The sequence below is a fragment of the Martes martes genome, assembly GCF_963455335.1.
Source record: "Martes martes genome assembly, chromosome: X".
Taxonomy (NCBI): domain Eukaryota; kingdom Metazoa; phylum Chordata; class Mammalia; order Carnivora; family Mustelidae; genus Martes; species Martes martes.
In genome coordinates this window covers 56,702,644-56,729,466 of record NC_137897.1, presented here as the reverse complement: position 1 = coordinate 56,729,466, position 26,823 = coordinate 56,702,644, and the positions used below count along the sequence as shown (strand labels likewise).

Genomic DNA, 26,823 nt, shown 5'->3' with positions numbered 1-26,823 from the left:
AAGAAAAAAAATAAAAACTAAACAGATCAGAAACAAAGAAAGAAAATTTTTCCTATTTGCACATGGCATGATTGTCCAATAGCAAATACCAAGGAATCTACAAAGCCACTCCTAGAATGAATAAATGAGCTCAAGAAGTCCAAGGGCAGTAAGATCAACACACAAAAAGCAATCATATTTATATATAAATGTGGAAACTGAAATATATTATATATATATGATATATGTAATATATATGGAAACCGAAATCTCAGACATGATACCATATATCATCACTATATATATACATATATGTATGTACGTATACATATATATTTATATGCAAATATACATAAATATATATATACACACATTTACTATAAATCCTGGTCAGGATCTGCATCTGAAAATTACAAAATGCTGACGAAAGAAAGCATAGAGCACTTAAATGATTCTATAAATTTAATGCAGTTTCTACCAAAATCGCAGCAAGTTTTTTGTAGACATATTTGTGCTTATTCCAAAGTTTATATGGAAGGGCCTAGGAACTGGAGTGGCCAAAACAATTTGATAAAGAAGAATAAAGTGGGAGGTGCCTGGGTGGCTCAGTCATTAAGCATCTGCCTCCACTCAGGTCATAATCCCAGGGTCCTGGGATAGAGCCCCGCATGGGGCTCCCTGCTCAGCGGGAAGCCTGCTTGGCCCTCTCTCACTCCCCCTGCTTGTGTTCCCTCTCTCACTGTCTCTCTCTCTCTCTCTCTCTCTCTCTGTCAAATAAATAAATAAATAAATCTTTATTAAAAAAAAAAAAAGAAAGTGGGAAGAATTACTCTAATCAATGTTAAAGCTTACGATATAGCTACAACAATTAAGATAGTGATGGTGGCTGAAGGAGAATAGGTCAATGGAACAGAATGGAGAATCCAGAAATGGACTCACACAAATATGACCAAATTATTTTTGGCAAAGTTTCCAAAGCAATTTAAAAGAGGAGGGATAGCTTTCTCAAAGAATGCTGCTGGAGCAACTGGACATCCATAGGCAAAACAAAACAAATCAAAACAAAAGAACCCTAAAGTTCATACCATATACAAAAATTAACTTCAAATGATAACTGATTTAGTTATAAAACAAACTAAAAAGCTTTTAGAAGAAAATCCTCAAAACCTAGGGCTAGGTGCAGAATTCTTAGACTTGACACCAAAGGCATTATCTAGAAAAGGAAAAATGGATACATTTAACTTTGTGATATTTACAATCTTGTGCTCTCTGAAAGCCTAGGTACAGAGGATGAAAATACGAACTACAGACTGAAAGAAAATACTTCCAAACCACATGCCTGACAAAGGATTAGTATCTAGAATATTTCAAGCACTCTCCAAACCAGTGTATGTAAAAAAAAATTCTCCAAACTCAACAGTAAAATGACAAAGGATCCAATTAGAACATAGGCAAAAGACATGGAGAGGCATTTCACTAAAAACAATTTTCAGATGGCAAATAAGCACATGAAAAGGTGGTCAACATCACTGGGCTATTAGGGAAAGGTAAATTAAAACTACAAGGAGAGGGGCGCCTAGGTGGGTCAGATGGATAAGCAGCTGCTTTCAGCTCAGGTCATGATGCCACATCAGGCTCCCCACTCACCTGGGAGTCTGTTTCTCCCTCTGCCCTTCACCCCACTCATGCACTCTCTCTATATATATATCAAATAAATTAGTAAAATCTTTTAAAAAACGACTACAAGGAGATACACACTCATATCAGAATGGCTAAAATAAAAAACAGTGACAACACCAGATTCTGACAAGGATGCAGAGAAGCTGGATCACTCGCATATTGCTGGTGAGGATGTGAAATGGTTCGGCCACTGTGGCCTAGAATATGGCAGTTTAAATCAAAGTAAACTTACCATATAACCCAGCAATTGCGCTCTTGGCATTTATTTGCCTCAGAAAAATGAAAATTTATGTTCACACAAACCTATACACAAACATTCTCAGCAGCTTGCTTCCTAAGAGATCCAAACTGGAAACCACTAAGATGTGCTTCAATGGGTTAAGCAAACAGTGGTACATCCCTACCACGGGATACTATTCAGCCATAAAAAGAAATGAACAACTTGGATGAACATCAAGGAAATGATGTTGAGTGAAAAACAGCCAATCTATAAAAGATATATACTGCATGATTCCACACATGTAACATCCGTGAAATAACATAATTATAGAAATGGAAAAGAGATCACAGGGCGCTAAACTGTTAATGAGCACTGACAATGGAATTAGATTGTCTTCTAAACCCAGCTCCGCTGTGTGCTAGTGGGAGTTGGGGTAATTGGCGTCATCTCACTCAGCCTTGATTTCCTCTGGCATAAAAGTTTCCTTTCATGTATTCAGTCAGTCAGTCAGTCAGTCAATGAACATTTAGTTCTGGGTGTTGAAGATAGATAGCAGTGACCAAAAGAGACAAAATCTTTGTCCTCATAGAGCAGGCATCCTGGGCGGGGGGGGGTGGGGGGGGGGGGTGGGGTAGTAAACAAACACACTAATTAACGTGTATCAGCAGAGATTGTACTCTAAGAGAAAGTAAAGCACGATGAGGTCAAAGAAGAAAAAACATATAGAGTATTTAGTACAGTGCTAGAACATAGTGTTCAAAAATATTAGTTGTTGTTAGACATTGTTGTTGGTAATGAGAAAAAGGCTATTTTTAAAGTTTTAAGTGTTAGTAAGGGCGAAGGGACAGGAATGTTCTCATACACTGCTGGTGGGAGTGCAATCCATACAGCCCCCTTGGAGGCCAATTGGCAAGTCTTTTAAAATTAAAAATACCGGGGCGCCTGGGTGGCTCAGTCGTAAGCGTCTGCCTTCTGTTCAGGTCATGATCCCAGTGTCCTGGGATGGAGCCCCGCATCGTGTTCCCTGCTCCTCGGGGAGCCTGCTTCTCCCTCTACCACTTCCCCCTGCTTGTATTCTCTCTCTCTCTCTGTCAAATAAATAAACAAAATCTTTAAGAAAAAAACAAAATTAAAAATACCCCTGCCCTGTGACCCGGCAAACTGAACTCTGGATCCAAACGATCTGAGTTCACATTCTGACTCTGCCTGCTACTGACTAGTTGTGTGACCTTTGATAAATTGTCTAACCTCTCTGTGCCTTGGTTTCCTCATCTGTAAAAGAAGGATGAAAACATGGGGTTGCTGTGAGGATTAAAGGAGTCCATATATGTAAAGCATTTAGAACAGCACTTAGCACATAGTAATTGTTATATAGGTATTCGTTGAGTAAATTCTACCTCTTGGTATCTACCTAGGGAAACACATGGGCACCAAAAGCAGATTTAGGGATGTTCGTCTACAACATTCTTTATAGCAGTAGAAAAAAAAAATTGAAACTACCTAAAATTTTTTAATTTAATCAAAAAAATTTAAAGATAGGTGCACCTGGGCGGCTGAGTCAGTTAAGCCTCTGCCTTTAGCTCATGTCATGATCCCAGGGTCCTGGGATTGAGTCCCTTGTCAGGCTCCCTGCTCAGGGGGAGTCTCCTTCTCCTCTCCCTCTGCCCCTCCCCCCTGTTTATTCTCTCTCTCTCTTCTTTCTCTCTCTCATTCTCACTCTCGCTCTCTCTTAAATAAATAAAGTCTTTTAAAAAATTTCTAAGCTAAATTACCTAAATATCCATCAATAAAGCAATGGTGCAGGGCACCTGGGTGGCTCAGTCGGTTAAGCATCTGACCCTTGATTTGGGCTCAGGTCATGATCTCAGGGTTGTGAGATCAAGCCTGGCGTCAGGCTCATGCACTAGGCATGAAGCCTGCTTGGGATTCTCTCTTTCCCTCTCCCTCTGCACAGCCCCCCTAAAAAAGCAAGCAATGATGAAACAAAGTAAGTTATAGTGATCCTATGGGATACTATGAGTCAGCTAAAGAAAATGAAATAGAGCTCTATGTTCTAGCATGGAAAGATCTCTGAGAAGTGTTGTCATGTACCAAAAAGCTAGACTCAGAATGATACATACACTATGAGCATATCTAAACAAAACAAAGCATACAATATTGTATGTGTGTATGTGTGTATGTGTATCCATATGTAGAAAAATATCTGGAAGGATACACTTCAAATTGATGTTGTTAGAGTTGCTATCTGGTGGGGAGTGTTGGGAGAAGCAAGATGGAATATAAAAGTAGTCAGAAATGATTTTATATTTTACAAGGAGAATATATTCATCTGCAACTTATATGATTAGAAGGATTTTTTTTAAGTTTCATGAAGAAGTAGCCAGAAGTGGCCAAAACGAATTATCTTTTCAACAAATCCTAAAACAGTTGGATATCCATAAGCAATAATTAACACAAAACGGATCATGAACCTAAATGTAAAATCTAGAACTATTAAAGTTCTAGAAGAAATCGTAGGAGAAGATGTATATGATTTTAGGTTAGACAAAGATTTCTTAGATACAATACCAAAAGCATAATCCATACAAGAAAAAACAATTGATAAACTGGACTTCATCATAATTAAATACTTTGGCTTTTTGAAAGAGACTGTTTAAAATAATGAAAAGCTGGGGGTGTCCATGTGGCTCAGTCTGTTGAGTGTCCAGCTCTTGGCTTGAGCTCAGGTGGTGATCTCAGGGTCCTGGGATTGAGCTTTCCCATTGGGCTCTGTGCTTAGCAGGGAGTCTGCCTGAGGATTCCCTCCCTCTCCCTTTGCCCCTCCCCCTGCTCACACACATGCTCTCATTCTCTCTCAAATAAGTAAATAAATCTCTTTAAAAAAAAAAAGACAGGGGCACCTGGGTGGCTCAGTCCTTAAGCGTCTGCCTTCGGCTCAGGTCATGATCCCAGGGTCCTGGGATCGAGCCCCTCATCAGGCTCACTGCTTGACGGGAAGCCTGCTTCTCTCTCCCACTCCCCCTGCTCATGCTCCCTCTCTCTGTCTCTCTCTCTGTGTCAATTAAATAAATAAATAAAATCCTTAAAAAATAATAAAAGTCAAACTGCAAACTTGAAGAAAATATTTGCAAATCACATAGCTGATAAAGGATTTTCATCCAGAATATACAAAGAACACTTAAATGCAATAAGAAAATAAACAACTCAAGTTTGAGAAATAGGCAAAACATTTGAGCAGATATTTGGATGGCAAAGAAGCACATGGAAAGATGTCCATCATTAGCTATCAGGGAAGGGCAAAATAAAACCACAATGATATACCACTATACATCTATTAGAATGGCCAAAATTAATAAGACTGGCCTTCATAGGCAACAAAAGAAAAAACAGATGAGTGTACTTCACCAAAATTAAAAATATTTGTGTATCAAAGGACTCAGGACTGTGAAAAGACAACCCACAGAATGGGGGAATATATTTGCAAATCATAGACCTATAAGTATTCAGAATACATATATAACTTTTACAGCTCAACAGCAACAAAACTAATAGCCCAATCCAAAAATAGGTAAAGGACTTGCATAGACATCTCGCCAAAGAAGGTATACAAATGGCCAATGAGCACATGAAAAGATGCTCAACATCACTAATCATTAGGGGAATGCAAATCAAAACCATCACGAGATACCACTTCTTACCAATTAGAATGTCTATTTTTTTTTAATGGAAACTAATAGGTGTTGGTAAAGACAGAGAGATTTGGAATCCTTGCCCATTGCTGCTGGGAGTGGAAAACGGTGCAGCCACTGTGGAAAATAATTTGAAATTCCTCAAAAGTTAAATGGAGAATTACCATATGGTCCAACAATTTCACTTCCAGGTAGAGAGCCAAAAGAAATGAAAGAAGGGACTTAAACAGATACCTGTACACCCGTGTTCATTGCAGCAACACTCACAATAGCCAAAAGGTGGAAGAGACCCAAATGTCTGTCAACAGATAAATAGATAAACTAACTGCAATGTATACCTGAAATGGAATATTATTCAGACTTTAAAAAGAATGAAAATATGAGACATGCTACAACATGGATGAACCTTGAAAATACTCTAAGTAAAATAAACCAGGTGGAAAAGAATGAAGAGCATATGATTCCACTTAGATAAGATACCTAGAATAGGCAAATTCACACAGAGACAGAACGTTGAAAGAGGTTACCAGGGGCTGAGGGCAGAAGGGAAAGGGGAACAATTGTTTCATGCATACAGAGTTTCTGTTCAGAAAGATGAAAAAAATTCCAGAAATGAATAGTGGTGATGGTTGTACAACATCATGAACATACTTAATGCCACTTAATTTTACACCCAAAAATGGCCAAAATGGGGGTGCCTGGGTGGCTCATTCGGTGAAGAGTCTGCCTTCAGCTCCGGTCATGTTCCTGGGATTCTGGGATGGAGCCCCACATTGGCCTCCCTGCTCGGCAGGGAGTCTTTCTCCCTCTCCCTCTGCCCCTCCACCAGTTTGTGCACTCTGTCTCTCTCTCTCTCACGAATAAATAAATAAAATCTTTAAAAAATAAAATAAATTAAAATTAAAATTAAAAAAAATTTAAATGGCAAGAATGGTAAATTTTATGTTGTGTATATTTTACCACAATAAAAGTAAATAAATTAAAAAGACTGACCTTAACATGTGGAGCAACTGGAACTCTCGTAACTGCTCATGGCAATGTAAAATAATACAAACACTTCAGAAAACTGGCGTTTTTTAAAAAAGTGAAATAAGCATTTCCTATATGACTTAGCCATTCCAATCATAGGTATTTGCCAAGAGAAATGAAAATATTTGTCCATAAAAAGACTTGTGTGGAAATGTTCATAGGCCAAAACTGGAAACAACCCAAATGTCTATCCATAGGTGAATGGATGAGCTCATTGTGGTTTACCACACAATGAACTACTACCCAGCAATAAAAACGATAAACTATTGGGGCCCCTGGGTGGCTCAGTGGGTTAAGCCCTCTGCCTTCACCTCAGGTCCTGGTCTCAGGGTCCTGGTCTCAGGGTCCTGGGATCGAGCCCCACATCGGGCTTTCTGCTCAGCAGCAAGCCTGCTTCTTCCTCTCTCTCCACCTGCCTTTCTGCCTACTTGTGATCTCTGTCAAATAAATAAATAAAATCTTTTTAAAAAAAGATAAACTATTGATACAATGCAAAAAATATGGATGACTCTCGAAATAACTATGCAGAGTGAAAGGTGCTAGACAAAAGAGAACATACTGTAAGATTTCCACTTCTTTTAAATTCTATAAAATGCAAATTAATCAGTAGTGAGAGAAAGCAGATCAGTAACTGCCTGGGAATGCAGGAGGACGGGTTGGAGTGAGGGATTACCAAGGAATGAGAGGAAATTTTCAGGGTGAAGAACCTGTTCATTTCTCTTAGTTGAGATGATTATGTTAGGTATATACATCCATCAAAATGTGTCAAACTGTATATATATTTTTAAATTTTATTTATTGGGACAACTAGGTGGCTCAGTCAGTTAAGCATCTGCTTTTGGCTTGGTTCATGATCCTGGGGTTGTGGGATTGAGCCCCTCATGGGGCTTTCTGCTCAGTGGGGAGTCTGCTTCTCCCTCTGCTCCTCCCCCACTTCCCCACCCCATACTCCCGCTCCTGTGCTTGCATTCTCTTTCTCTCTGAAATAAATAAATACATTTATTTTTTATTTAGACTTATTTCCAAGAGAGAGTGCACATAAGCGGGAGGGGCAGGAGAGGGAGATGGAACCCCAAGCAGACTCCACACTGAGCACAGAGCCCCATGAGGGCCTCGATCTCACAACCCTAGGATCATGACCCTGAGATCACAACCCGAGTGGAAACCAAGAGTTCGACGCTTAACCAACTGTGCCACCTGGGCACCCCCAAACCATATAGTTTAGATATGTGTGCTTTATTGTGTGTCAATTATCCCTCAATAAAGCTGTTTTAAAAATAAGTTTAAGGGAGTAGCCAGGAGTGGTCAGGAGAGAATTGGAGTATGAATTCACTGACTGAGTCACTACTATGTTCTGTGAACTTGACACACCGTCCCTGATCCTTACAACCAACTGAAGAGTAAGGATTGTTATCCTTGTTTTCTGATCAGTAACCTGATGTTCAGAGAAGTGAAGCCACTTGTTCATGCGCACACAGAGACAGATCCAAACTGTGCTCTTTCCACTCTGCCTCACTATGTCCCAGCAGTGTGAGAAATGGAAGAGAAGACGGTGCTGGCTCATCGGTTGCTGACAATTAGTGGATCAGGGAACATAAGCCATGAAGGGCTACTCTTTAAGACGGGGAGGCAGGGGTTTGGACTACTCCACTTATAGCATCACTTATGACCATGAACCACTCATACACGTCCCTTCCCTCTGGTAACCTGGGACAGGATACTTGGGGATTCATATGTCTCAGTTCTCTCCTCACCATAGACTCCACCTCCCAAGCCCACACTTAAAGAAACAGAACCATGTACTGTGTGATTTCATTTAATGCTAAGGCAGTTCTTAGAACACAACAGAGCAGAGAAAGATCATTCAATACACTGTAGTGAGAAAATTGGTTAGCCGTTTGGGGAAAATAGAATTTTTTCTTTTTCTCTTTTCTGTTTGTCTTTATCAACCCCAGGCTGATACAGAATTAAATACATGCTGTTAAACAGAATTGAGTATTTAGCAGATCTTTGAACTGATGGTAACCTTCTAAGCTTTGAATTGACAGGAAGAAATTGCAAGAGAAAAGATCGATAGATTGAGTTCTATAAAATTTTGAAACGTTGTACACAGAAAAATGTAACCCAAAGGAAAATAACCAAATGGTAAAAATATCTGCCTCAAATATGACAGAAAATGAACTTCCAGGTTTCATAAAGCACTCATGCAAATCGATCAGACAAACACACCACGTCCCCCAAAGATAAATGGGTAGAGATACTTTACGCAAGAGGAAATGGACCGGGTAAGTATGCATACGGCAAAATGTTCACCCTCACAAGTGGTTTTTTAAGTGCAAATTAAAACAATCACATTAGGGAAAATTAAGAATAAGTAATTACCAGGCTGCCACGAGGACAGTATAATTGAAAGGATCTTCGGAAAAAGGTTTTTGGCAATACGCATACATGACTGCAAAGTGTTCAGACTCTTAACATAGTGCTCCTTCTCCAACAGTTACTGCCAACCACTCTCATGGACTGAGCCCAGACGCACCAGTTCTTCCAAATGTGAGTCCCCAGCACAGATCGTGCACCTGCAGACCTCAGCCTATAAGACATCTCTGATCTGATGTCCCCTTCCTCAGCTGTGCATCTCACTCAAAGCAAGAATGCCTCCTCCTTTTTCTCAGTGAATGCACCACTGAGTCACCAAGCCAGAAACCTGGGAGTCATCCTAATTGCCTCTTTGTCCCTCACTCCTGCACATTCATCTTTTCCATCAGCTCCTGCCAATACTCCATCTGCAATGTCTTTTGAATCTGCCTCTTCCTCCCCCCCATAGTCACAGATGTGGGTCTCACCTGCTGTTTCTTGCTTGTATTGTTGAAATAACCCTGACCCATCTCCTCCAAGGCACTGACGCTTCCTTCAAGCCATTCTACAGGGAGCCGTGGGAGTTATCTTTATAAAATACAAAGCTGATTCTGTGTTGTCCTTCAAATCTTTCAATGCACCCCCACCCATTGTATACCTACAGGCTAAAGTCCAAGGTTCTTAAGGTTTAGCGGCCCTCTGTGCTCCAGACTGCCTCGCCACCATCTTTTCTGTGGTGAGCTTCTCCTGGTTTTCTGTCCCCTCCTCCCAGCTGGCCTCTCCCATTGTAATGGGAATTCCTTGCAAGCCGAAGAACAGAACGAGATCTTAATCATCTCTGCCTCCCTGGTTGGTAATACTGAGGTTGACACGGAGTAGGCGCTCAGTAAATGTTGGGTGGAGAAATGGCTTTCTCCTAAAGAAATCATTCAAAAATTAAAATTAGGGGCACCTGAAGTCGCTCAGTCGTTAAGCATCTGCCTTCGGCTCAGATGAAGATCCCAGGACCCTGGGATCGAGACCCGCATCTGGCTCCCTGCTCAGCAGGAAGCCTGCTTCTCCCTCTCCCACTCCCCCGGCTTGTATTCCCTCTCTTGCTGTCTCTCTCTCTCTCAAATAAATAAATAAAATATTTAAAACAAAACAAAAAAAAAACCCACAAAAAACAAAAACAAAAATTTAAATTTAAATTTAAAAAGTCGTTCGACAGAAGGAAAAAGCTTATGAAGGAAAACGGCTCACTATAGCAGCATTCATAATACAGAAAAAGTGCAAAAAACTTAATGTTCAACAAAAGAGAACTTTTATTAATTACGGGACAGCCATTTAGTGGAATATGATGCAGCTGTTAAAATACTAATTATGAAAATTATGTAGCAACTCAGAAAGTGTTTATTATATAATAAAAGCAGAATACAAAATGGTCTGTATGCTAGGACTAAAATTATGTAGAAGTATGCACGCACACAAACTGATCAGAATGAGAACAGGAAAAGGAACAAATGAATACAGATGATGTGTTTAGGGTGTTTGGGGAGGTACTGTTTGTGATTTTCTTAAGCTCTTTGCAAATTCCCCTCGTTGTTGTTAGAATGTCTTTGTGCATAAATACAAACTGACAGAGGAAAAAAACATGTATACTGAAAAAGGTACTTGGATTCCCTCAAGTCCTTGGACAAGCTGTGGTACAAAAGTAAACAAACCACTGACCTGGGAGGAAAGAGACCAGCTCCTCACCCCACCCCCACCCCTAACTGGCTGTGGGATCTTGACTAAGTAAACTCTGCAGCTCTAGGCCCCATTTCTCCTACCCTCTCTGGCTGCAAGTCCCATGGTTGTTCCTCACTTCCGAATCAAATCCCGTCATTTCTGTTCGCTGTACCACCATCTCCCCCAATGACCTCAGATGGAAAATCTCAAAATTCTCCGTCTGTCCATTGTCTTATCACCTTCACTCTCTCTAATTCCCACCTCCAGTCCATTGCCCCTCCTTTCCAATAATCATTTATAGCATGCTTCACTATGGGCCTGGTTTCAGATAAAGAGGAGTCCCTGCCCTCCTGGTCAGCACTGTCTGGTTCAGAAGAGCCAACAATTTTTTCCTCTCTTGCACCTTTGCAGACTGCTGAGGGGTAAAGTTGTGGGGGGGGGGGTGTAGAGAAACATAAAGCGGGACTTCCTGAGTAATGAGCTTGACCCCGTGGTGGGAGGAGTTTAGGCACAGGCTGGATACTCTTGAGGGGTAATATAGTAAGACTTGGTAGAATGAGTGGGCTGTTGACTCAATTTATTCATTCAACACGTATTTACCAAGTGCTGGACACAGCGCCAAGCTCTCTGTTAGGTGGCAAAGGGCCTGACCAGATGAATTAGGGCAGTCTCTGTTATGGGGATCACGGAGATGCTCACAGTCTAGTGAAGGACAGATGAGGACACTACTCATTACACCGCAATGTGCAATGTGCTAAGTTCTTTCTCCGTGTTTGAACAAAGGGCTCTGAGGCAGAGGAATGTGGGATTGACCGTGCCTGCGGGGGCTGCGGGCTCACAGAGCCGGAAGGACTTCAGTTGTTAGGTATCCCTGAGGCTGAGGAGTGGGACTAGAGACCCAGAAAAGGGGAGTGGGCTGTTCCCATGGCAGGTCCAGGCTGAGGAATCATCAGGTCCACAGACAGGACGCTTGAAAGAGGCAGCTTTCTGAGAGTGGTAAATAGTTTGGAGTGGCTTAAGCTTTGAGGTTTAGGATGGGGGAAGGGAGCAATGAGTGTCCAGGCACAGTCAGAGGCAGGTGACAGGTGGTGAGACCTGAGAAACCACGCAGGAGGGCCAAGGGCAGTTTCAAAGTAAGAAAGTAGTATGATTAGATCTAAGTTTTGATAAGATAACCAGATGGTCTCTAATGGCTCCTCTCTTCCCTAAGACTTCATGGTAAGTACCAAAAGTGTGGTATAGGAACTTAGGGGCAGGGTGCCAAGGTTCAAGCAAGGATCCTACCCTCCTGCCCTCTACACTCTACCACCTAAGCGATCTGGGAGAAACAAGAGAGAATAAAAATGTTCGGTCTATCTGGGGGTGCCTGGGTGGCTCAGATTTCCGTTCAGGTCAGGATCTCAGCATCATGGGATGGAGCCCCTCCCTGGGCTCCACACTCAGCCCCGAGTCTGTTTGGGGTTCTCTCTCCCCTCTCCCTCTGCTCCTCCCCCTGCTCTGGTGCATTCTCTCTCTCTCTCTCTCCATCTCAAATAAATATCTTAAAAAAAAAATGTTGGTTCTTCCCAACTTACAGGATGGGCAGTTTGGCTGGCTCAAGGGAACTCGGAAAAAGGGACAAACAAAATATGTTTCAGAATTAATATTAAATATCTATTAAAATACATTCTGCTGAGAATACTCAGACTGATGAATCATAGACCGGCTCCCCTTTAACAACACGTTATATGTTAAGAAAAAAAAATACGTTCTACTGATTATACAATCTCATGTACGTGGGACTTCAATTAGCCTCACTCTGCCCTGTCCTCGAAGGAAGGGACCATGTCTAGCTCATCTTGTATTTCCAGCAGCCAACACTAAATCACAGCGCACCGAGGCGCTCAGCAAATATTGGTTGCGGCGGAGGCTGGAAAGAGAGAGAAAATCGCCCAAGCTTCGGCCCTATGACCTCCCACCAGCAGGTGGCAAGATAGAATCCGGGTGCTCTGGGAAAGGGCGGAACTGGGCGGAGCGTTTGCGGCTCCGTCGCGCGCAGCCTCCGACCCTCTTTTCTCGGGTACCGGAAGAAGGCGGTTCTCTTTTCGTTCCTAGCGCAGCCATGGTAAGGAGGCTTCTTCGCGAGCTCTCGGGGTCCATCAGCTTCCATCCTTCCAGAGCTGGGGCTACCCGGAGATCCGGGGTCCCCGCAGTGGGTAGCCGGGGGGAGGCGAAGGCACTGCGACCTGCGGCTTGGCCCAGGCGGGCTCGAGAGCGAACGGCGGCCCCGGAGGAAGGGGGAGATGGGTGCCGCTGGCGGGAAGGCCTCCGTGGCTGGCCTGGCCAAGATGCCTGCCCGACCACGCATCCCATCTCCAGCCGGGGCGGAGTGGGGGGATGGATGATGGGTCCGGGGCGGGTGGGTGCTGGGTAAGCCAGGCCAAGAAGCATTTTTTTAGTCGCTGTTATTTAGTTATGTATTTATTTATTTATTTTTGGCACGGCCTGACTTGACGTAGTGTGGCTGGTAAGCATGTGTACACGACGTTAACATGCTTCCGCATTTCAGAGTGAAAGCAGCCCTCACCTTGTGCCCTTGAGTACGAGAGAGCAGCTCTCAGCACGTGGTTTTGCTGAGAGCAGGTGACTGTTGCATGCAACGGACACTTTGTAACCAGGTGGTTAAGTTGGGAAAACTTTACTATGTGACAGAGTAACCGAATAGCAACACAGATTGAACTCTTGCCCATTTCTGTTGCCGGCTCGCCCCGTGCCACAATGTCCAACCCTTGGCCATTTTGCCAGAACAGTTTCTTGAGGGAGGGGGAATAGCCTCAAGAAGGGGGCACGCTTTTTTTTTTTTTTTAAAGATTGTATTTATTTATATATTTATTTGACATCACAAGTAGGCAGAGAGGCAGGCAGATGGAGAGGGGGAAGCAGGCGCCCTGCTGAGCAAAGAGCCCGATGTGGGGCTCGATCCCAGGACCCTGAGATCGTGACCTGAACCCCAAAGTGGGCGGTCACCCCAAAGTGGGCGTGCTTTTAAGCGGTAACTTAGAACCCTCCCCAAAGACAGTAATTCCTAATCTCTGTCCAGCGGAGGGGGGCAGTTGAAGTCGATGGAACCTATAGTATTTGCTACATAACTACGCTTTTGCTTCTGCTCATTTTGTCACTGGCCCCACACTTTCTAACCACACATTTTGCTGGAGAGGCAGCAGGAGACTGAGTTCTTTGAAGAAGTTAAGAGAATTGGTAAGCTGTTCTTGAAACAACCTGTAACTGTTTTAACGGCAATGAAATCTAAAACCCTGAAATTCTCCTTCAGGCTCGTGGTCCCAAGAAACATCTGAAGCGTGTAGCAGCTCCAAAGCATTGGATGCTGGATAAACTGACTGGTGTGTTCGTAAGTATCATATTGTGAGCATATATGATAAATTGTAAGTACCTTAAGGGACACGTTCAGGGAACCTGTTTTATACTTCTTTATGTACCACGCATCCCTGATTACTTTTATCTGTAAATTATTTGGGCACAGGATTATGGGTAGAGTGTTCTTGTCATCCTGTTTTTGAAGGCGTTCTGCTACCTAGGTGCACTCTGCCTCTTAGTAGCGCTGCCTCACATATTCCATATACCATATACCATATAGTACACTTAGGTGGACTCCAAACTCAAATGTTCCTAATGGGCCTGGACCTCTGAAAGGGAAAGATGCTGTACAGCTTTTTGGTTTGGAATAGTTTTACAAATTTTGAACACCTCTTGTTTATCCAAATTCGGGGGCTGGTGAACAGACTTGGTGTCTATTTTAATGGATTTCAGGACGTAGGAAGTGGCTTTGAGTGAATCCCAACATACGTTTAAGCTAATTTTAAATCATTTTACAGGCTCCTCGCCCATCTACTGGTCCCCATAAGCTGAGAGAGTGTCTTCCTCTCATCATTTTCCTAAGGAACAGACTTAAGTATGCCCTAACAGGAGATGAAGTAAAGAAGATCTGTATGCAGCGTTTTATTAAGATTGATGGCAAGGTCCGAACTGATATAACATACCCTGCTGGTTTTATGGGTAAGTGGTTGGTGGTGGGTGCTTGGTGCTGGCTCCTTTTGGTTTTCTCCTCCTCTCCAAAATGGCGGTCATATTGAATATTGGTGGGCTTTTTTTAATCAGTCACGTAAGTAAAGCATGACCTTGCCCTTCAGTTTCGTTACTAACATAGCGTAGGGCTGTAAAGAGTCATGAATCATTTCTCAAAACCGAATTCCAATTCACTTTGAGTTTTGCATGTCATAAAAACAGGGTTTTGAAACATTAAGAGATTGGCCAGCTGTCATCATTGGTCTCAGGAGTTCTGTTCTTGTTCGAATTTGAAATGGGAAGCATAGGGTGGTTTTTCTAGTGGTGTGGTGGTTACTCGGCATGAGGTAGTGGGGCTGTATAGTAACCTTAGTTACTGTTCTGATGTCAGATGTCATCAGCATTGACAAGACCGGAGAGAATTTCCGTCTGATCTATGATACCAAGGGTCGCTTTGCTGTTCATCGGATTACACTCGAGGAGGCCAAGGTGAGCGTTCCAAACAAGCTGGGTCTTCATTCAGAAAGTTACTTGGTTCTAAGTGAGAGCCTGGAGTGAGTATGTGGGCCTGGTCCGTTGCAGTGACGTAGATAAAGATTACTTAACTTCAGGTATACCTGAAAATAGCCAGTTAAGTTGGGTGGGGTTCTCTTGTGTGTGCAGTTTCATGTCATGTTATTAAAAGACCTGCTAAGAGGGGCGCCTGGGTGGCTCAGTGGGTTAAGCCGCTGCCTTCGGCTCATGTCATGATCTCAGGGTCCTGGGATCGAGTCCCGCATTGGGCTCTCTGCTCGGCGGGGAGCCTGCTTCCCTCCCTCTCTCTGCCTGCCTCTGTCTACTTGTGATCTGTCTCTCTGTCAAATAAATTAAAAAAAAAATCCTTCTAAGAGTGGCATCACAGTTTGTTGCTGGATATCTAATAATTGGTCCCCATTTGAAGTTAACACCTTCAAAGATCGTCTTTATGGCAGAAAAAATTTTCTAGTTTAACAGTGGCTTCCAGGTTGTCTTCTAGAGGCAAGGAGAGTGATTTCTAAGATTTATCAGTACCTGAAGTATGGGTCCTCTTAAGTACAAGGGACCAGAAAACCAGTATTAGTCCAATCTGATTGGCCCTTTGTCATGTCTCCATTTGTGGCTCTAGCTTTACTCTGGGGGAAAGGAAAGGTGTTAATGGAAGAGACTGGTCATCCTTGGGGCATTTCTTTGCGATAGTTCCCTAAAAAAGATTACAGACATTGATTATTTAATCCAGTTTGTTGTAGTGATTTTACACAAAAGTTTAAGGCCCCTTGAATTACTGGCTATAAATGAAGGTTAATTCAATTGGATGATTCAGTTCCTAATTGCCTTAGCTGCCTCGTTCTCAGCAGGCTGGGGGGTATGTCCAGTGGCATCAAGGTGATTTGATTTACTTGGGGAAGGTCAGGGAGCAAAAGTCCAAGGTCCAAATGCCTTGTGTGAAATGTTTGTTGATTAGGGGAACTGGTAATGCAATTGCAGTTGGTGAGACAAAACTCAATTGTGTGAAAGAAAGAGCCGCCCAGAGGCGCTTGTTAGGGGGCTGATGCCGGTAAGTTGGAGGGGAAAATTAAGGTCACCTCTGAGGCTGAAACAGCCTCTGGAAAGAAGGGTGATCAGCCCATGAGGAGGTTGTAGAGCCTTTGATCCCTTGGACTTGAACGAGTGTGGTACAAGGAAAAGCCCTAACAGGAAGACTAGAGAGGGACAGCATGAAAGAAATTTACAGAGGGTAGGAAGTCAAGTCCAGGACACCGTTCTGTACTTTGGGAAACCAGCAGTTCCTGTGTAGGGCTGTTGCCTTTAACTGCTGATTGCATTTCTAACACGGTGACTTGGGGTTTTGAAATTACTGCTTGCTACATTTTGGAGCGTGGTGCATGTGAGCTAAACTAAATGTGGTGAACTTGTGTTTCCAGTACAAGTTGTGCAAAGTGAGAAAGATCTTTGTGGGGACAAAAGGAATCCCCCATCTGGTGACTCACGATGCTCGCACCATCCGCTATCCTGATCCCCTCATCAAGGTCAATGACACCATTCAGATTGATTTGGAAACCGGAAAGATTACTGATTTCATCAAGTTTGACACTGGTAAGCAGCCTCAGTGCTACCTGGACGTTCTCTTTATTTTGTCTGGGCATTTTCTTTAAAGCCTGGGTGTAGGAGCTGTCCTTAACTCTTGTTCTCTCTCTCTCTCTCTCTCTCTGTCTCAAGAATGTAATCAAGCATTAGGATTTGCACTGGGGCTAGGGTACAGGGTTTGGTTTTGTTTTGAACCCTCTTAGGTTCTGATGTACACCTAATTAGCAACCAGAGCTGGAGGGTTTTTGATGTAGTAAGGGATGGGGAAGGGGCAACTTGTGACATTGAAGAAATGGGCAAGCGATGTGTAGAACTTCATGGTGTGTCATTTCAGCATGGCTTGGTGGTGATGGGGATGTGTTCTGAATGGGGGGAGTGGCGGCCTTGGGGAGCTGTGAGGGGTTGAACAGGTTTCCCTTGGGCGGAGGGCAGAAACAGACAGCCAGGTATGTGTAGTATAGTATGTTCACTTCCAGAGAGGCCCTAATGCTCAGAATATTCTGGGCGGATCTTCAGCTATGAGGGAGAGGGGTGGGGTAAATCCTAAGAAAGCCCTGAGAGTCCTCCTTGCTTGGCTAACCTATCCAGAGAAGTAAATTAAAATGGGAAAAATTACTAATTTTGTCTTAAAGCTGTCTCTTGTCATTTGTCACATCGGGTTATGAGTTGGCATGGTGCCGGGCTCTAAGCGGATTACTTCTTCTCCCCAGGTAATCTGTGTATGGTGACTGGGGGTGCTAACCTGGGAAGAATTGGTGTGATCACCAACAGAGAGAGACACCCTGGTTCGTTTGATGTGGTTCACGTGAAAGATGCCAATGGCAACAGCTTTGCCACCCGACTCTCCAACATTTTTGTTATTGGCAAAGTAAGTCTGGGTTTCCCTGCCCAGATGCAGGGACCACTGGGAGTGCAGCACCTGGCTCCCGGCCGCCTCTACTGATCCTAGTGGAAAGTCTGTGCGGGGGTAGGGCTCAGCACAGTGCCGGGCCAGGGCCAACCTGGGCTCTTGCAGTATCACAGAATCCTGATCACCTTGCTTGGTGAAAAGTGCCAGTGATAGAGTGAATATGCCTTATACTTAGGTTCTTTAATTTGCACCTGTGGGGCTGGATGGGGGGCGGTGCTAGTAGTCCACCTTGGACCTGCTTCCATAATTGTAAATCATTAACTACAAAGGATACTGTAGTTTGCATCTTTTTGGGCAGCAGGTTTAATAGGGTGATGCCCGCGGCCCAGGCAGTGGATGTTTCTGCCGAACGGGCATCTGAATGTCTTAAGACTACCTGGCTGTTGCTAAAGGCGCTCAGGCCTCTGTTTCTTTAAATGAGATGACAGGTGCGGTGTGTGTGCCAAGCTGCCAGTGGGAGTTAGTGTGTGGTGGCTTGTAATGCTCCTTGTCTTCTCCTGCAGGGCAACAAACCATGGATTTCTCTTCCTCGTGGAAAGGGTATCCGCCTCACCATTGCTGAAGAGAGAGACAAGAGACTGGCGGCCAAACAGAGCAGCGGGTAGAATGGTCCCTAGGTGACGTGATTGGAAGTCTTTATACCTAATTAAAGGTCATACAGCACGATAAATTGTCTCTTTGGTGTTTGTTGTGGTTTGGGTTGGGGTTTTGTGTTCATTTATAGTTGCCTCCTGTTTGACTTACAGCTTGTAAAGTACATTGACTCCTCAGGCAGGCTTAGGCATTCTGTGATACACGGCTAAGATATTTATTCATGAGAGACGGAGGGAGAAGGAGAAGTAGGCTCCCCACAGAGCAGGGAGCCTGACGTGGGGCTCGATCCCCAGGATCATGACCTGAGCCAAAGGCAGACGCTTAATCCACTGAGCCACCCAGGTCCCCCTTTGTCTTTTTTTAGATTGGACTCTGGGTGATGGGAGGGAGAACACAAAGGACTTGTCAAAGAAGGAGCAGCAACTAACCCAGGAGCCAGGAGAGCCAAGGGGGCCCAGATTGTTGGCCGAGAACTCATCTGTTCTACCTACTGATTCTTCACTTAAAAAATAATAATCAGGGCCCCTGGGTGGCTCAGTTGGTTAAGCAACTGCCTTTGGCTCAGGTCATGATCTGGAGTCCCAGGATCAAGTCCCGCATCAGGCTCCCTGCTCAGCAGAGAGTCTGCTGCTCCTGCTGACCTCTCCCCTCTCATGCTCTCATTCTCTCTCTCTCAAATAAATAAAATCTTCAAAAAAAATAATAGTGCCCTCCTTCCTCTGGTCTTAATTGCACTGGCTCATCTTTTTCCCATTCTTGCCCAGCTTGATCTCACCCAGGGTGGAAATCTCCAGATGTGGACACAGTGCTAAGTGCACGGGCTCTTGATACTACAAAGCAAAGCACTCCTTGGACTTAATCTAATGTCTCCAGCTGCCACTGCAGTCCTCACCTCCATTTCTCGGGGGACTGTAAAAACTATCCTGTAGAAAGGCAACTTGTTCCTGCTCCCTGGAGTGTGTAGGGTCATGTCAGGCTTGCCTCCCAATATTTTTTTAAGATAAATTTTTAGAAGGGGAGGAGTGGAGGGAGAGAAGGAGTCTCTGACAGACTCCCAGCTGAGCACAAAGTCCAATACCTGGCTCAGTCTCCTGACCCTGAGATCATGACTGGAGTCAAAACCAAGTCAGTTGCTCAACCAACAACCATCCAGGTGCCCCTTGCCTACCAATCTTTAAGATTTATGTTAGAGGTTGGGCAGAGGGAGAAGAAGCAAATTTTTTTTAATTTATTTATTTATTTGACAGAGATCACAAGTAGGCAGAGAGTCAGAGAGAGAGGGAGAAGCAGGCTCCCCGCTGAGCAGAGAGCCCGACGCGGGACTCGATCCCAGGACCCCAGGATCACGACCCGAGCCGAAAGCAGAGGCTCTAACCCACTGAGCCACCCAGGTTCCCGAAGAAGCAAAGTCTTAAGCAGAGTCCCTACTGAGTGCAGAGGCTGCCCTGGGGCCCGGTCCCAGGATCCTAGGATCATGAGCCTGAGATGACTTAACCACTTGAGCCAACCAGGTGCCCTGCCCACCATTTTTTTTTCAAGATTTTATTTGACAGAAAGGCAGGGGGAGTGGGAGAGAGAGCAGCAGGCTTCCTGCTGAGCGGGGAGCCCAATTCGGGCTTGAATCCCAGGACCCTGGTATCATGACCTGAGTGGAAGGCAGACAATGACTGAGCCACCCACGTGCCCCCCTGCCCACCACTCTTGATTGTTTCCCTCCCTACAAGGGGCTAGCTCTCTTCCTGTTCTCCTATAAGACATGGCTTCCAAAAACAAAAACCGCCTTTACCTCCTATAGCAGGGCTTACCAACCTTTATACTGTTGGCCCAGGTAACCTGGGGGTGGCTGTTCCACGGATTGTGGTATGTCAGACCCCACCCCTGGCCTCTACCAGGTGTTAGAGCATGCCTTCTGGTTCTGCCAAGTTGTGATCCCAGAATGACTCCAGACACAGCTCCCTCTGGGGAGCAAAATTGCCTGTGTTCTGAACCACTATCCTATATATCCTGCTGTGTCTCACCATCACTTTTATTTAACATCTTGTTGCAGAGACCTCTCAAGCTTACTAAATGATCCCACCGTGACAGGTTTGGGGGTCAAAACCGTTTTGGACATCTTTATCTGAGGCGTGATGAGCCTGGGTAAGGTCGCTTTGCATGTTGCACTGGGCATGGGAAATGGTCCTCCCTGGTGCCCAGGTGTGTGGTCCGACAGAGAAGGAGGCCTGCTGAACACCTGTGGCTTGCAGTGTCTTAGCCCCCCACCCCCACCCTGATCCCCGGGGACTGGATCCTGGGCCTGGAGTCAGGAGCCGCAGAATAACGCAGAATAACGATCTTGTCAACAGAACAAGGCAAGAACTAATCATTTAGGTAAAAGAGGTACGGCCCAGGAATCTCCCAAGCCGATTTGGCCCCACAAGGCTTCTCTGCCTTTCATACTGCAGACTCCAAAGCACCACTGGCTGGGGCTTGAGAGCAGTCGAACCCCGGGCCTCAAGACCTCAGCTTAAGCAGGTGAAAGGGAATTTCTGCGGGGACAGTGTCCAACCAGAGCACATCGGGGAGTGCTGTGCAAGTGGGCTTGCCAGACCTGTTGCTTCAGCGTGGTTGTCTTGTCAGGAGCAGAGCTCAGAAGGACAGGCAGTTCTGGTGAGCCAGGCCAGAAGTAATCTTAAGGTGCCCCTTGAAAAATAGGCCAGGGAGACAGAGAAAGGCCCAAGGGCAGGAGTCCCTAAATCCTGGTGGATTCTCTTGCCGCCTGTCCTGCTCACTGCCCCGAGGCTGCTCTTTCTAAGTCTCAGCCCAGCAGATGATGGAAGTGATTTGAAGTTTAGCTAAGGAACCAAAGCAAACGCGGGGAGTGAGAGGCCTCCCAGTTGGTTCTTTCCACCTGTGCAGGGGTTTCCTAGCTGCCTCATCGCCCAGCCATCTTGCACAACAGAGGAATTGGGGTGTTTGGCTGCAGTCTCCTCGTATCCTTTATTTTTTTTTCATGTCTCTGCATATAAGTTGATTTCTGTCAGGTTTTTAATTCCAGTTAATATGAGTTACCAGAGTTATATTAGTTTCAGATGTACAATCTAGTGATTCGACAATTCCACACGGTACCTGCTGCTTATCACAAGTGTGCTCCTTAATCCCCATCACCTGTTTCCCCCAACCCCCCCCCACCCACCTCCCCTCTGGTAACCAGCAGTTTGTTCTCTAAAGTTAAGAGTCTGTTTCTTGGTTCGTCTCTCTTATTTTTTTTCCCTTTCCTCATTTGTTTCTTAAATTCCACATATGAGTGAAATCATGGTATTTGTCTTTCTCTGACTTAAATTGCTTAGCATGATACACTCTAGCTCCACCCACATCATTGCAAATGGCAAGATTTCATTCTTTTCTTATGGCTGAATAATATTCCATTGTGTATATACACCACATCTTTATCCATTCATCAGTCCATGGCCACTTGGGCTGCTTCCAGAACTTGGCTATTATAAATAATCCTGCTATAAACTAGGGCTGCATGTATCCCTTTGAATTAGCGCTTTTGTACTTTTTGGGTCAAGACCCAGGAGTTCAATCTCTGGGTCATAGGGTAGTTCTATTTTTTTTTTAAAGATTTTTTTTATCTATTTATTTGACAGAGAGGTCACAAGTAGGCAGAGAGAAAGGGGGGGCGGGGGAAGCAGGCTCCCTGCTGAGCAGAGAGCCCAATTCGGGACTCAATCCCAGGACCCTGGGATCATGACCTGAGCTGAAGGCAGAGGCTTAACCCACTGAGCCACCCAGGTGCCCCTATTTTTAACTTTTTGAGGAACCTCCATACTGTTTTCCAGAGTGGCTGCACCAACTTGCATACCCACCCGCAGTGCCCGAGGCTTCCTTTTTAGTCACATACTCACCACCATCTGTTGTTTCTTGTCTTGTTGATTTCCACCATTCTGACAGGTGTGAGGTGATAGCTCATTGTAGTTTTGATTTGCATTTCCATGCTGGTGAGTGATGGTGAGTGATGGTGAGTGATGGTGAGTGATGATGAACATCTTTTCATGTATCTATTGGCCATCTGGATGTCTTTGGAGGAACGTCTGTCCATGTCTTCTGCCCATTTTTTAATTGGATTATTTGGTTGTTGGGTGTTGAGTTATATAAGTTCTTTACATATTTTGGGTACTAGCCATTTATTGGATACGTCATTTGCAATTATCTCCCATCCCATAGGTTGGCTTTTAGTTTTGCTGATTGTTTCTCTTCACTGTGCTTAAGCAAACAACATTTTAAATGTGTTTTGTTTTTTATTTGTTAAAGTAGCACAGGAATTTTTTTTGTATTAGCAACTAGCCCTGATGTGGGGAAGATTTCCACCTAACAACCAGGTCGTATGGGTATACTTCGCTAAAGCAGCCTGAATATCATCAGACTGAGCTACAGATTTCCAAATAAAATGGCTCATGTCTTCGTAGGGCTTCCTAAGGCTTCCAGTTTGTTTCATAAAATCTTAGAGCTGGAGGTAAACTTAGAGATCATTTCAACAGGGAGGCAGACAAATGGTTATTGAGATGAAACGGACTGAGACAAACAGACCTTTACTGGATTTGGCTTACTTCCCTTCTGCCTTCAGTGGGCTGGGCCTCATGCTTCAGTCAGAGAACAGCAGGGCACAGCTTTGAGAACAAGAAAAATACAGGGCACCTGGGTGACTCAGTCGTTAAGCATCTGCCTTCAGCTCAGGTCCTGATCTCCGGGTCCTGGGATCCACATCAGGCTCCCTGCTCAGCGGGAAGTCTGCTTCTACCTCTCCCACTCCCCCTGCTTGTGTTCCCTCTCTCGATGTGTCTCTCTCTGTCAAATAAATTAATTAATTAAAGAGAACAAGTAGAATACAAACAACTAGGATTTATGTAGTACTTCATAGTTTACAAAGAGTCATCTTGATTTTTTTAAGATGTTATTTATTTATTTGAGAGAGAGAGAGATAGCAAGAGGGAAAGTAAGAGGAGGGGTGGGGAGGACCAGGCTCCCCACTGAGCAGGATGCCCAATGCGGGACTCAATCCCAGACCCCTGGGATCAGAATCTGAGTGGAAGCAGCTGCTTAACCAACTAAGCCACATAGGCACCCACAGAGTCATCTTGATTTTTTTGATATCCCAATCCCGTGTTCCTGCTCTAAACCAGACGTTACAGAAAGAATGATATCCTTCCGACTGCCTCCTGATCCACTCCAATCAGTTCTATCCATAGTCTTCCCCATCTCAGGTCATGGCAAACTGTCTTACCAATTACTCAAGCCAAACACTTTGGACATGTCCTTGATTCATCTCCTTTTCTCACATGCCACATGTAATTTTATTAGAAAATCCTGTTGGTTCTACCTTCAGAATATATCCTGAATCCATATTTGGTGATATTTAGAAATTATTGTTAATTTTTTGTGAGACAATCATGGAAACTTTTCCAGAGATACATACTGAAGTATTTGTAGAAGAAATGACAAGCATCTGGAACTTGCTTTAAAATAATCTAGTGAGGGGCACCTGGGTGGCTCAGTGGGTTAAGCCTCTGCCTTTGGCTCAGGTCATGATCTCAGGGTCCTGGGATCGAGCCCCGAATCGGGCTCTCTGCTCAGCAGGGATCCTGCTTCCCCCTCCCTCTCTGCCTACTTGTGATATCTATCTATCTATCTCTCTCTCTCTCTCTCTCTCTGTCAAATAAATAAATAAATAAAAATTAAAAAATAAAAAATAAAATAATCTAGTGAGTGAGGAAGAGCAAGAAGACAAGATTGACCATATACTAATAATGTTGAAGTTGGGCAGTGGTTACATGGGAGTCATTATACTAGTTCTACTTCCATGTATGTTTGACATTTCCCACAATAAACTTATAAAGGAACAAATAAATAGTATGATGTCTGCCACCCGAAATAATATTGGAATATTCCTTTTTTTTTGAAAGATTTTATTTATTTGTCAGAGAAAGAGAGCACAGGCAGGGGGAGTGACGGGTAGAGGAGAAGCAGGCTCCCTGCTGAGCAAGGAGCCCAGTGTGGGGCTCGATCACAGGACCCTGGGATCATGACCTGAGCCAAAGGCAGATGCTTAACCCACTGAGCCACCCAGGGGCCTCGAGAATGTTATACTGTTTAAACAATAAATAATAATAACAGAAATGTTCTCAAGAGAACAAACATTGTTTAACAACAACAGAAAGAAGAAACTTTCCAAGAGCCAACAGCTTTTCAGTTTATTCCTGGGGTTTTCCTAGGGATATACTCTTACATTTTTCTTAGCTGTTCTAGCAACCATGAACAGGTATAATAATCACTGGTGTGCTGGTAAATGTTAACAGCCAACTCTTTAAAAAAATGTGTACATATACATGTACACGGGTTTATGATGTTTCACTGATACAAAGGATGTATAACACAATTTGCAAATAATAATGAAATAGGCAATTCTCTTCATTGTGCATTCCATATAACTAGTTGGGTCTCACAGATTGCTTTCTTTGATCTTTGCCAACTTCTTATAGTCATATCAATCTACGATCACAGTTACAATCGACTAAGAAATGTAGTTCTGACAAATATTTCGGTCTGTGTGAATACATGAGACAAAAGTGAAACAACAAAGACATTCATAAGAACGTCATTCATTTGTTAACAACGTGAGCAACTTCTTTGCTGACTCAGATAATAGTTCCCGAATGCGGAGAGAATATCTCCTTAATTTTTTGTACTAGTCCTAATGTATTGGCTACAAGATACAATGCGCTTGAAGTTTAATCTGCATTTTAACATTTTCTCCTTTGCTTCCTTAATTCTAGACCATCAGCGAAGCAGACCCTCAAGTCCTGAGCATAGCGTTTGCCAGTTTCAAGCTACCACCGTGATGTCACTGAACAGGGAGCTGGGCGGAGATGAGCAGCAGCCCCCCATTCTATAGCATTTCCACGACATATATATGATAGGCATAAATAATCTCGAGTTCATCGAGGTAATAGTAAAATGTAAAATGATTAGGAAGTAATAAGCATTTAGTATTTATTTATTACTTTTGCATTTAATATAATTTGCTTAATTCTAAGTTTGTATATTAACGTTTAAATATAGCTTAAATATTTATATTTTTTACATTTCTAACAGTGGCTGTTTTTAACATGTGGCTCAGAAAAGTCCTGAAAATGTAACAGTCAGCTCTCAGGAGCTGGTATGAGCCAGCACACCATGTGGGTCATGCCAGAAGACACAGCTGGCTGCACTGGTACGGTTGAGTGTGCCTCCTCACCACCCCTTACACATACCCTCCTTCTCCATCCTCTCAGCCACCTGTGCCATGGGTGACTTCCTCTTCTCCCACCCAAGTCTCTCCACCACACACTGCAGCCCAGTTCCTAGACCCTAGCTTGAATTGTGTCACTTCCTCTTCAAAACCTCTTGTTCGAAAGCATTGCCTATGGGTACCTGGGTAGCTCAGTTGCTTAAGTGTCTGCCTTCACCACAGGTCATGATCCCAGAGTGCTGGGATCAAGTCCCACCATCGGGCTCCTTGCTCAGTGGGGAGTTTGCTACTCCCCCGGTTGTGTGTGCTCTCTCTTGCTCATGCTCTCTCAGATAAGTAATAAATAAAATATATTTTTTTAATTCTAAAAAAAAAAAAAAAGCACTGCCTATAGACTCAGGTCCAAATTCCTTGGGCTATCTTTGCAAGCCATCTCCATTGTGGTCCTAAGCTATTTTCTCAATAGAACAACACAGTATCTCCCAATTCCCAGGTCTCTAATCACCACAACTTCTTTCTTGGACCATCAGACCCTCATAGTCTTCCTCTTGGAAGATCCCCAAACATCTCAAACTTAGCCCATTTTTAATTTCTTTTTATTTTTTAAGATTTTGTTTTATTTATTTGACAGAGAGAGACACAGCGAGAGAGGGAACACAAGCAGGGGAAGTGGGAGAGGGAGAAGCAGGCTTCCCGCTGAGCAGGGAGCCCGCTGCGGGCCTCCATCCCAAGACCACAGGATCATGACCTGAGCTGAAGGCAGACGCATAACAACTGAGCCACGCAGGTGCCCCTAACTTAGCTTGTTTTTAGAATTCATCCTTTTTTTTCTCCCTCCCACCCCAACAGTGCTTCTGTTTCTGTAGTCCCTGATTTTCTCTCAGGCCTTCAAATTTACATTGTTTCCATCTCTCTTCATATTCTTTCTCTTTTTTTTTTAATACTTTTGTTAAAGATTTTATTTACTCATTTGACAGAGGGAGAGAGATCACAAGTAGGCAGAGAGGCAGGCAGAGAGAGAGGGGGAAGCAGGCTCCCTGCTGAGCAGAGAGCCCGATGCGGGGCTCGATCCCAGGACCCTGAGATCATGACCTGAGCTGAAGGCAGAGGCCTTAACCCACTGAGCCACCCAGGTGCCCCATATTCTCTTTTTTAAAGATATCTATCTATCTATCTAGAGAGCACGAGTAGTGGGAGGGGCAGAGGGAGAGGGAGAGAGAGA

General features: G+C 44.0%; 1 protein-coding gene across 1 annotated transcript; it reads left to right on the top strand.

Moving 5' to 3' along the window:
- Positions 1-12,687: 12,687 nt before the first annotated feature.
- Positions 12,688-18,407, top strand: RPS4X (ribosomal protein S4 X-linked). Its single transcript, XM_080794926.1, has 7 exons — positions 12,688-12,766; positions 13,973-14,050; positions 14,535-14,715; positions 15,116-15,213; positions 16,665-16,836; positions 17,538-17,695; positions 18,241-18,407. Exons 1-7 carry the CDS (start codon positions 12,764-12,766, stop codon positions 18,340-18,342), a joined length of 792 nt encoding a protein of 263 aa, XP_080651052.1. The 5' UTR covers positions 12,688-12,763; the 3' UTR covers positions 18,343-18,407.
- The last annotated feature ends 8,416 nt before the right edge of the window (positions 18,408-26,823 follow it).

Excerpts from the sequence above, each read along its gene's own strand:
- RPS4X (XM_080794926.1), top strand. Across the intron at positions 16,837-17,537 it reads TTTCATCAAGTTTGACACTG|GTAATCTGTGTATGGTGACT; the intron begins GTAAGCAGCCTC and ends TCTTCTCCCCAG. Across the intron at positions 17,696-18,240 it reads ACATTTTTGTTATTGGCAAA|GGCAACAAACCATGGATTTC; the intron begins GTAAGTCTGGGT and ends CTTCTCCTGCAG.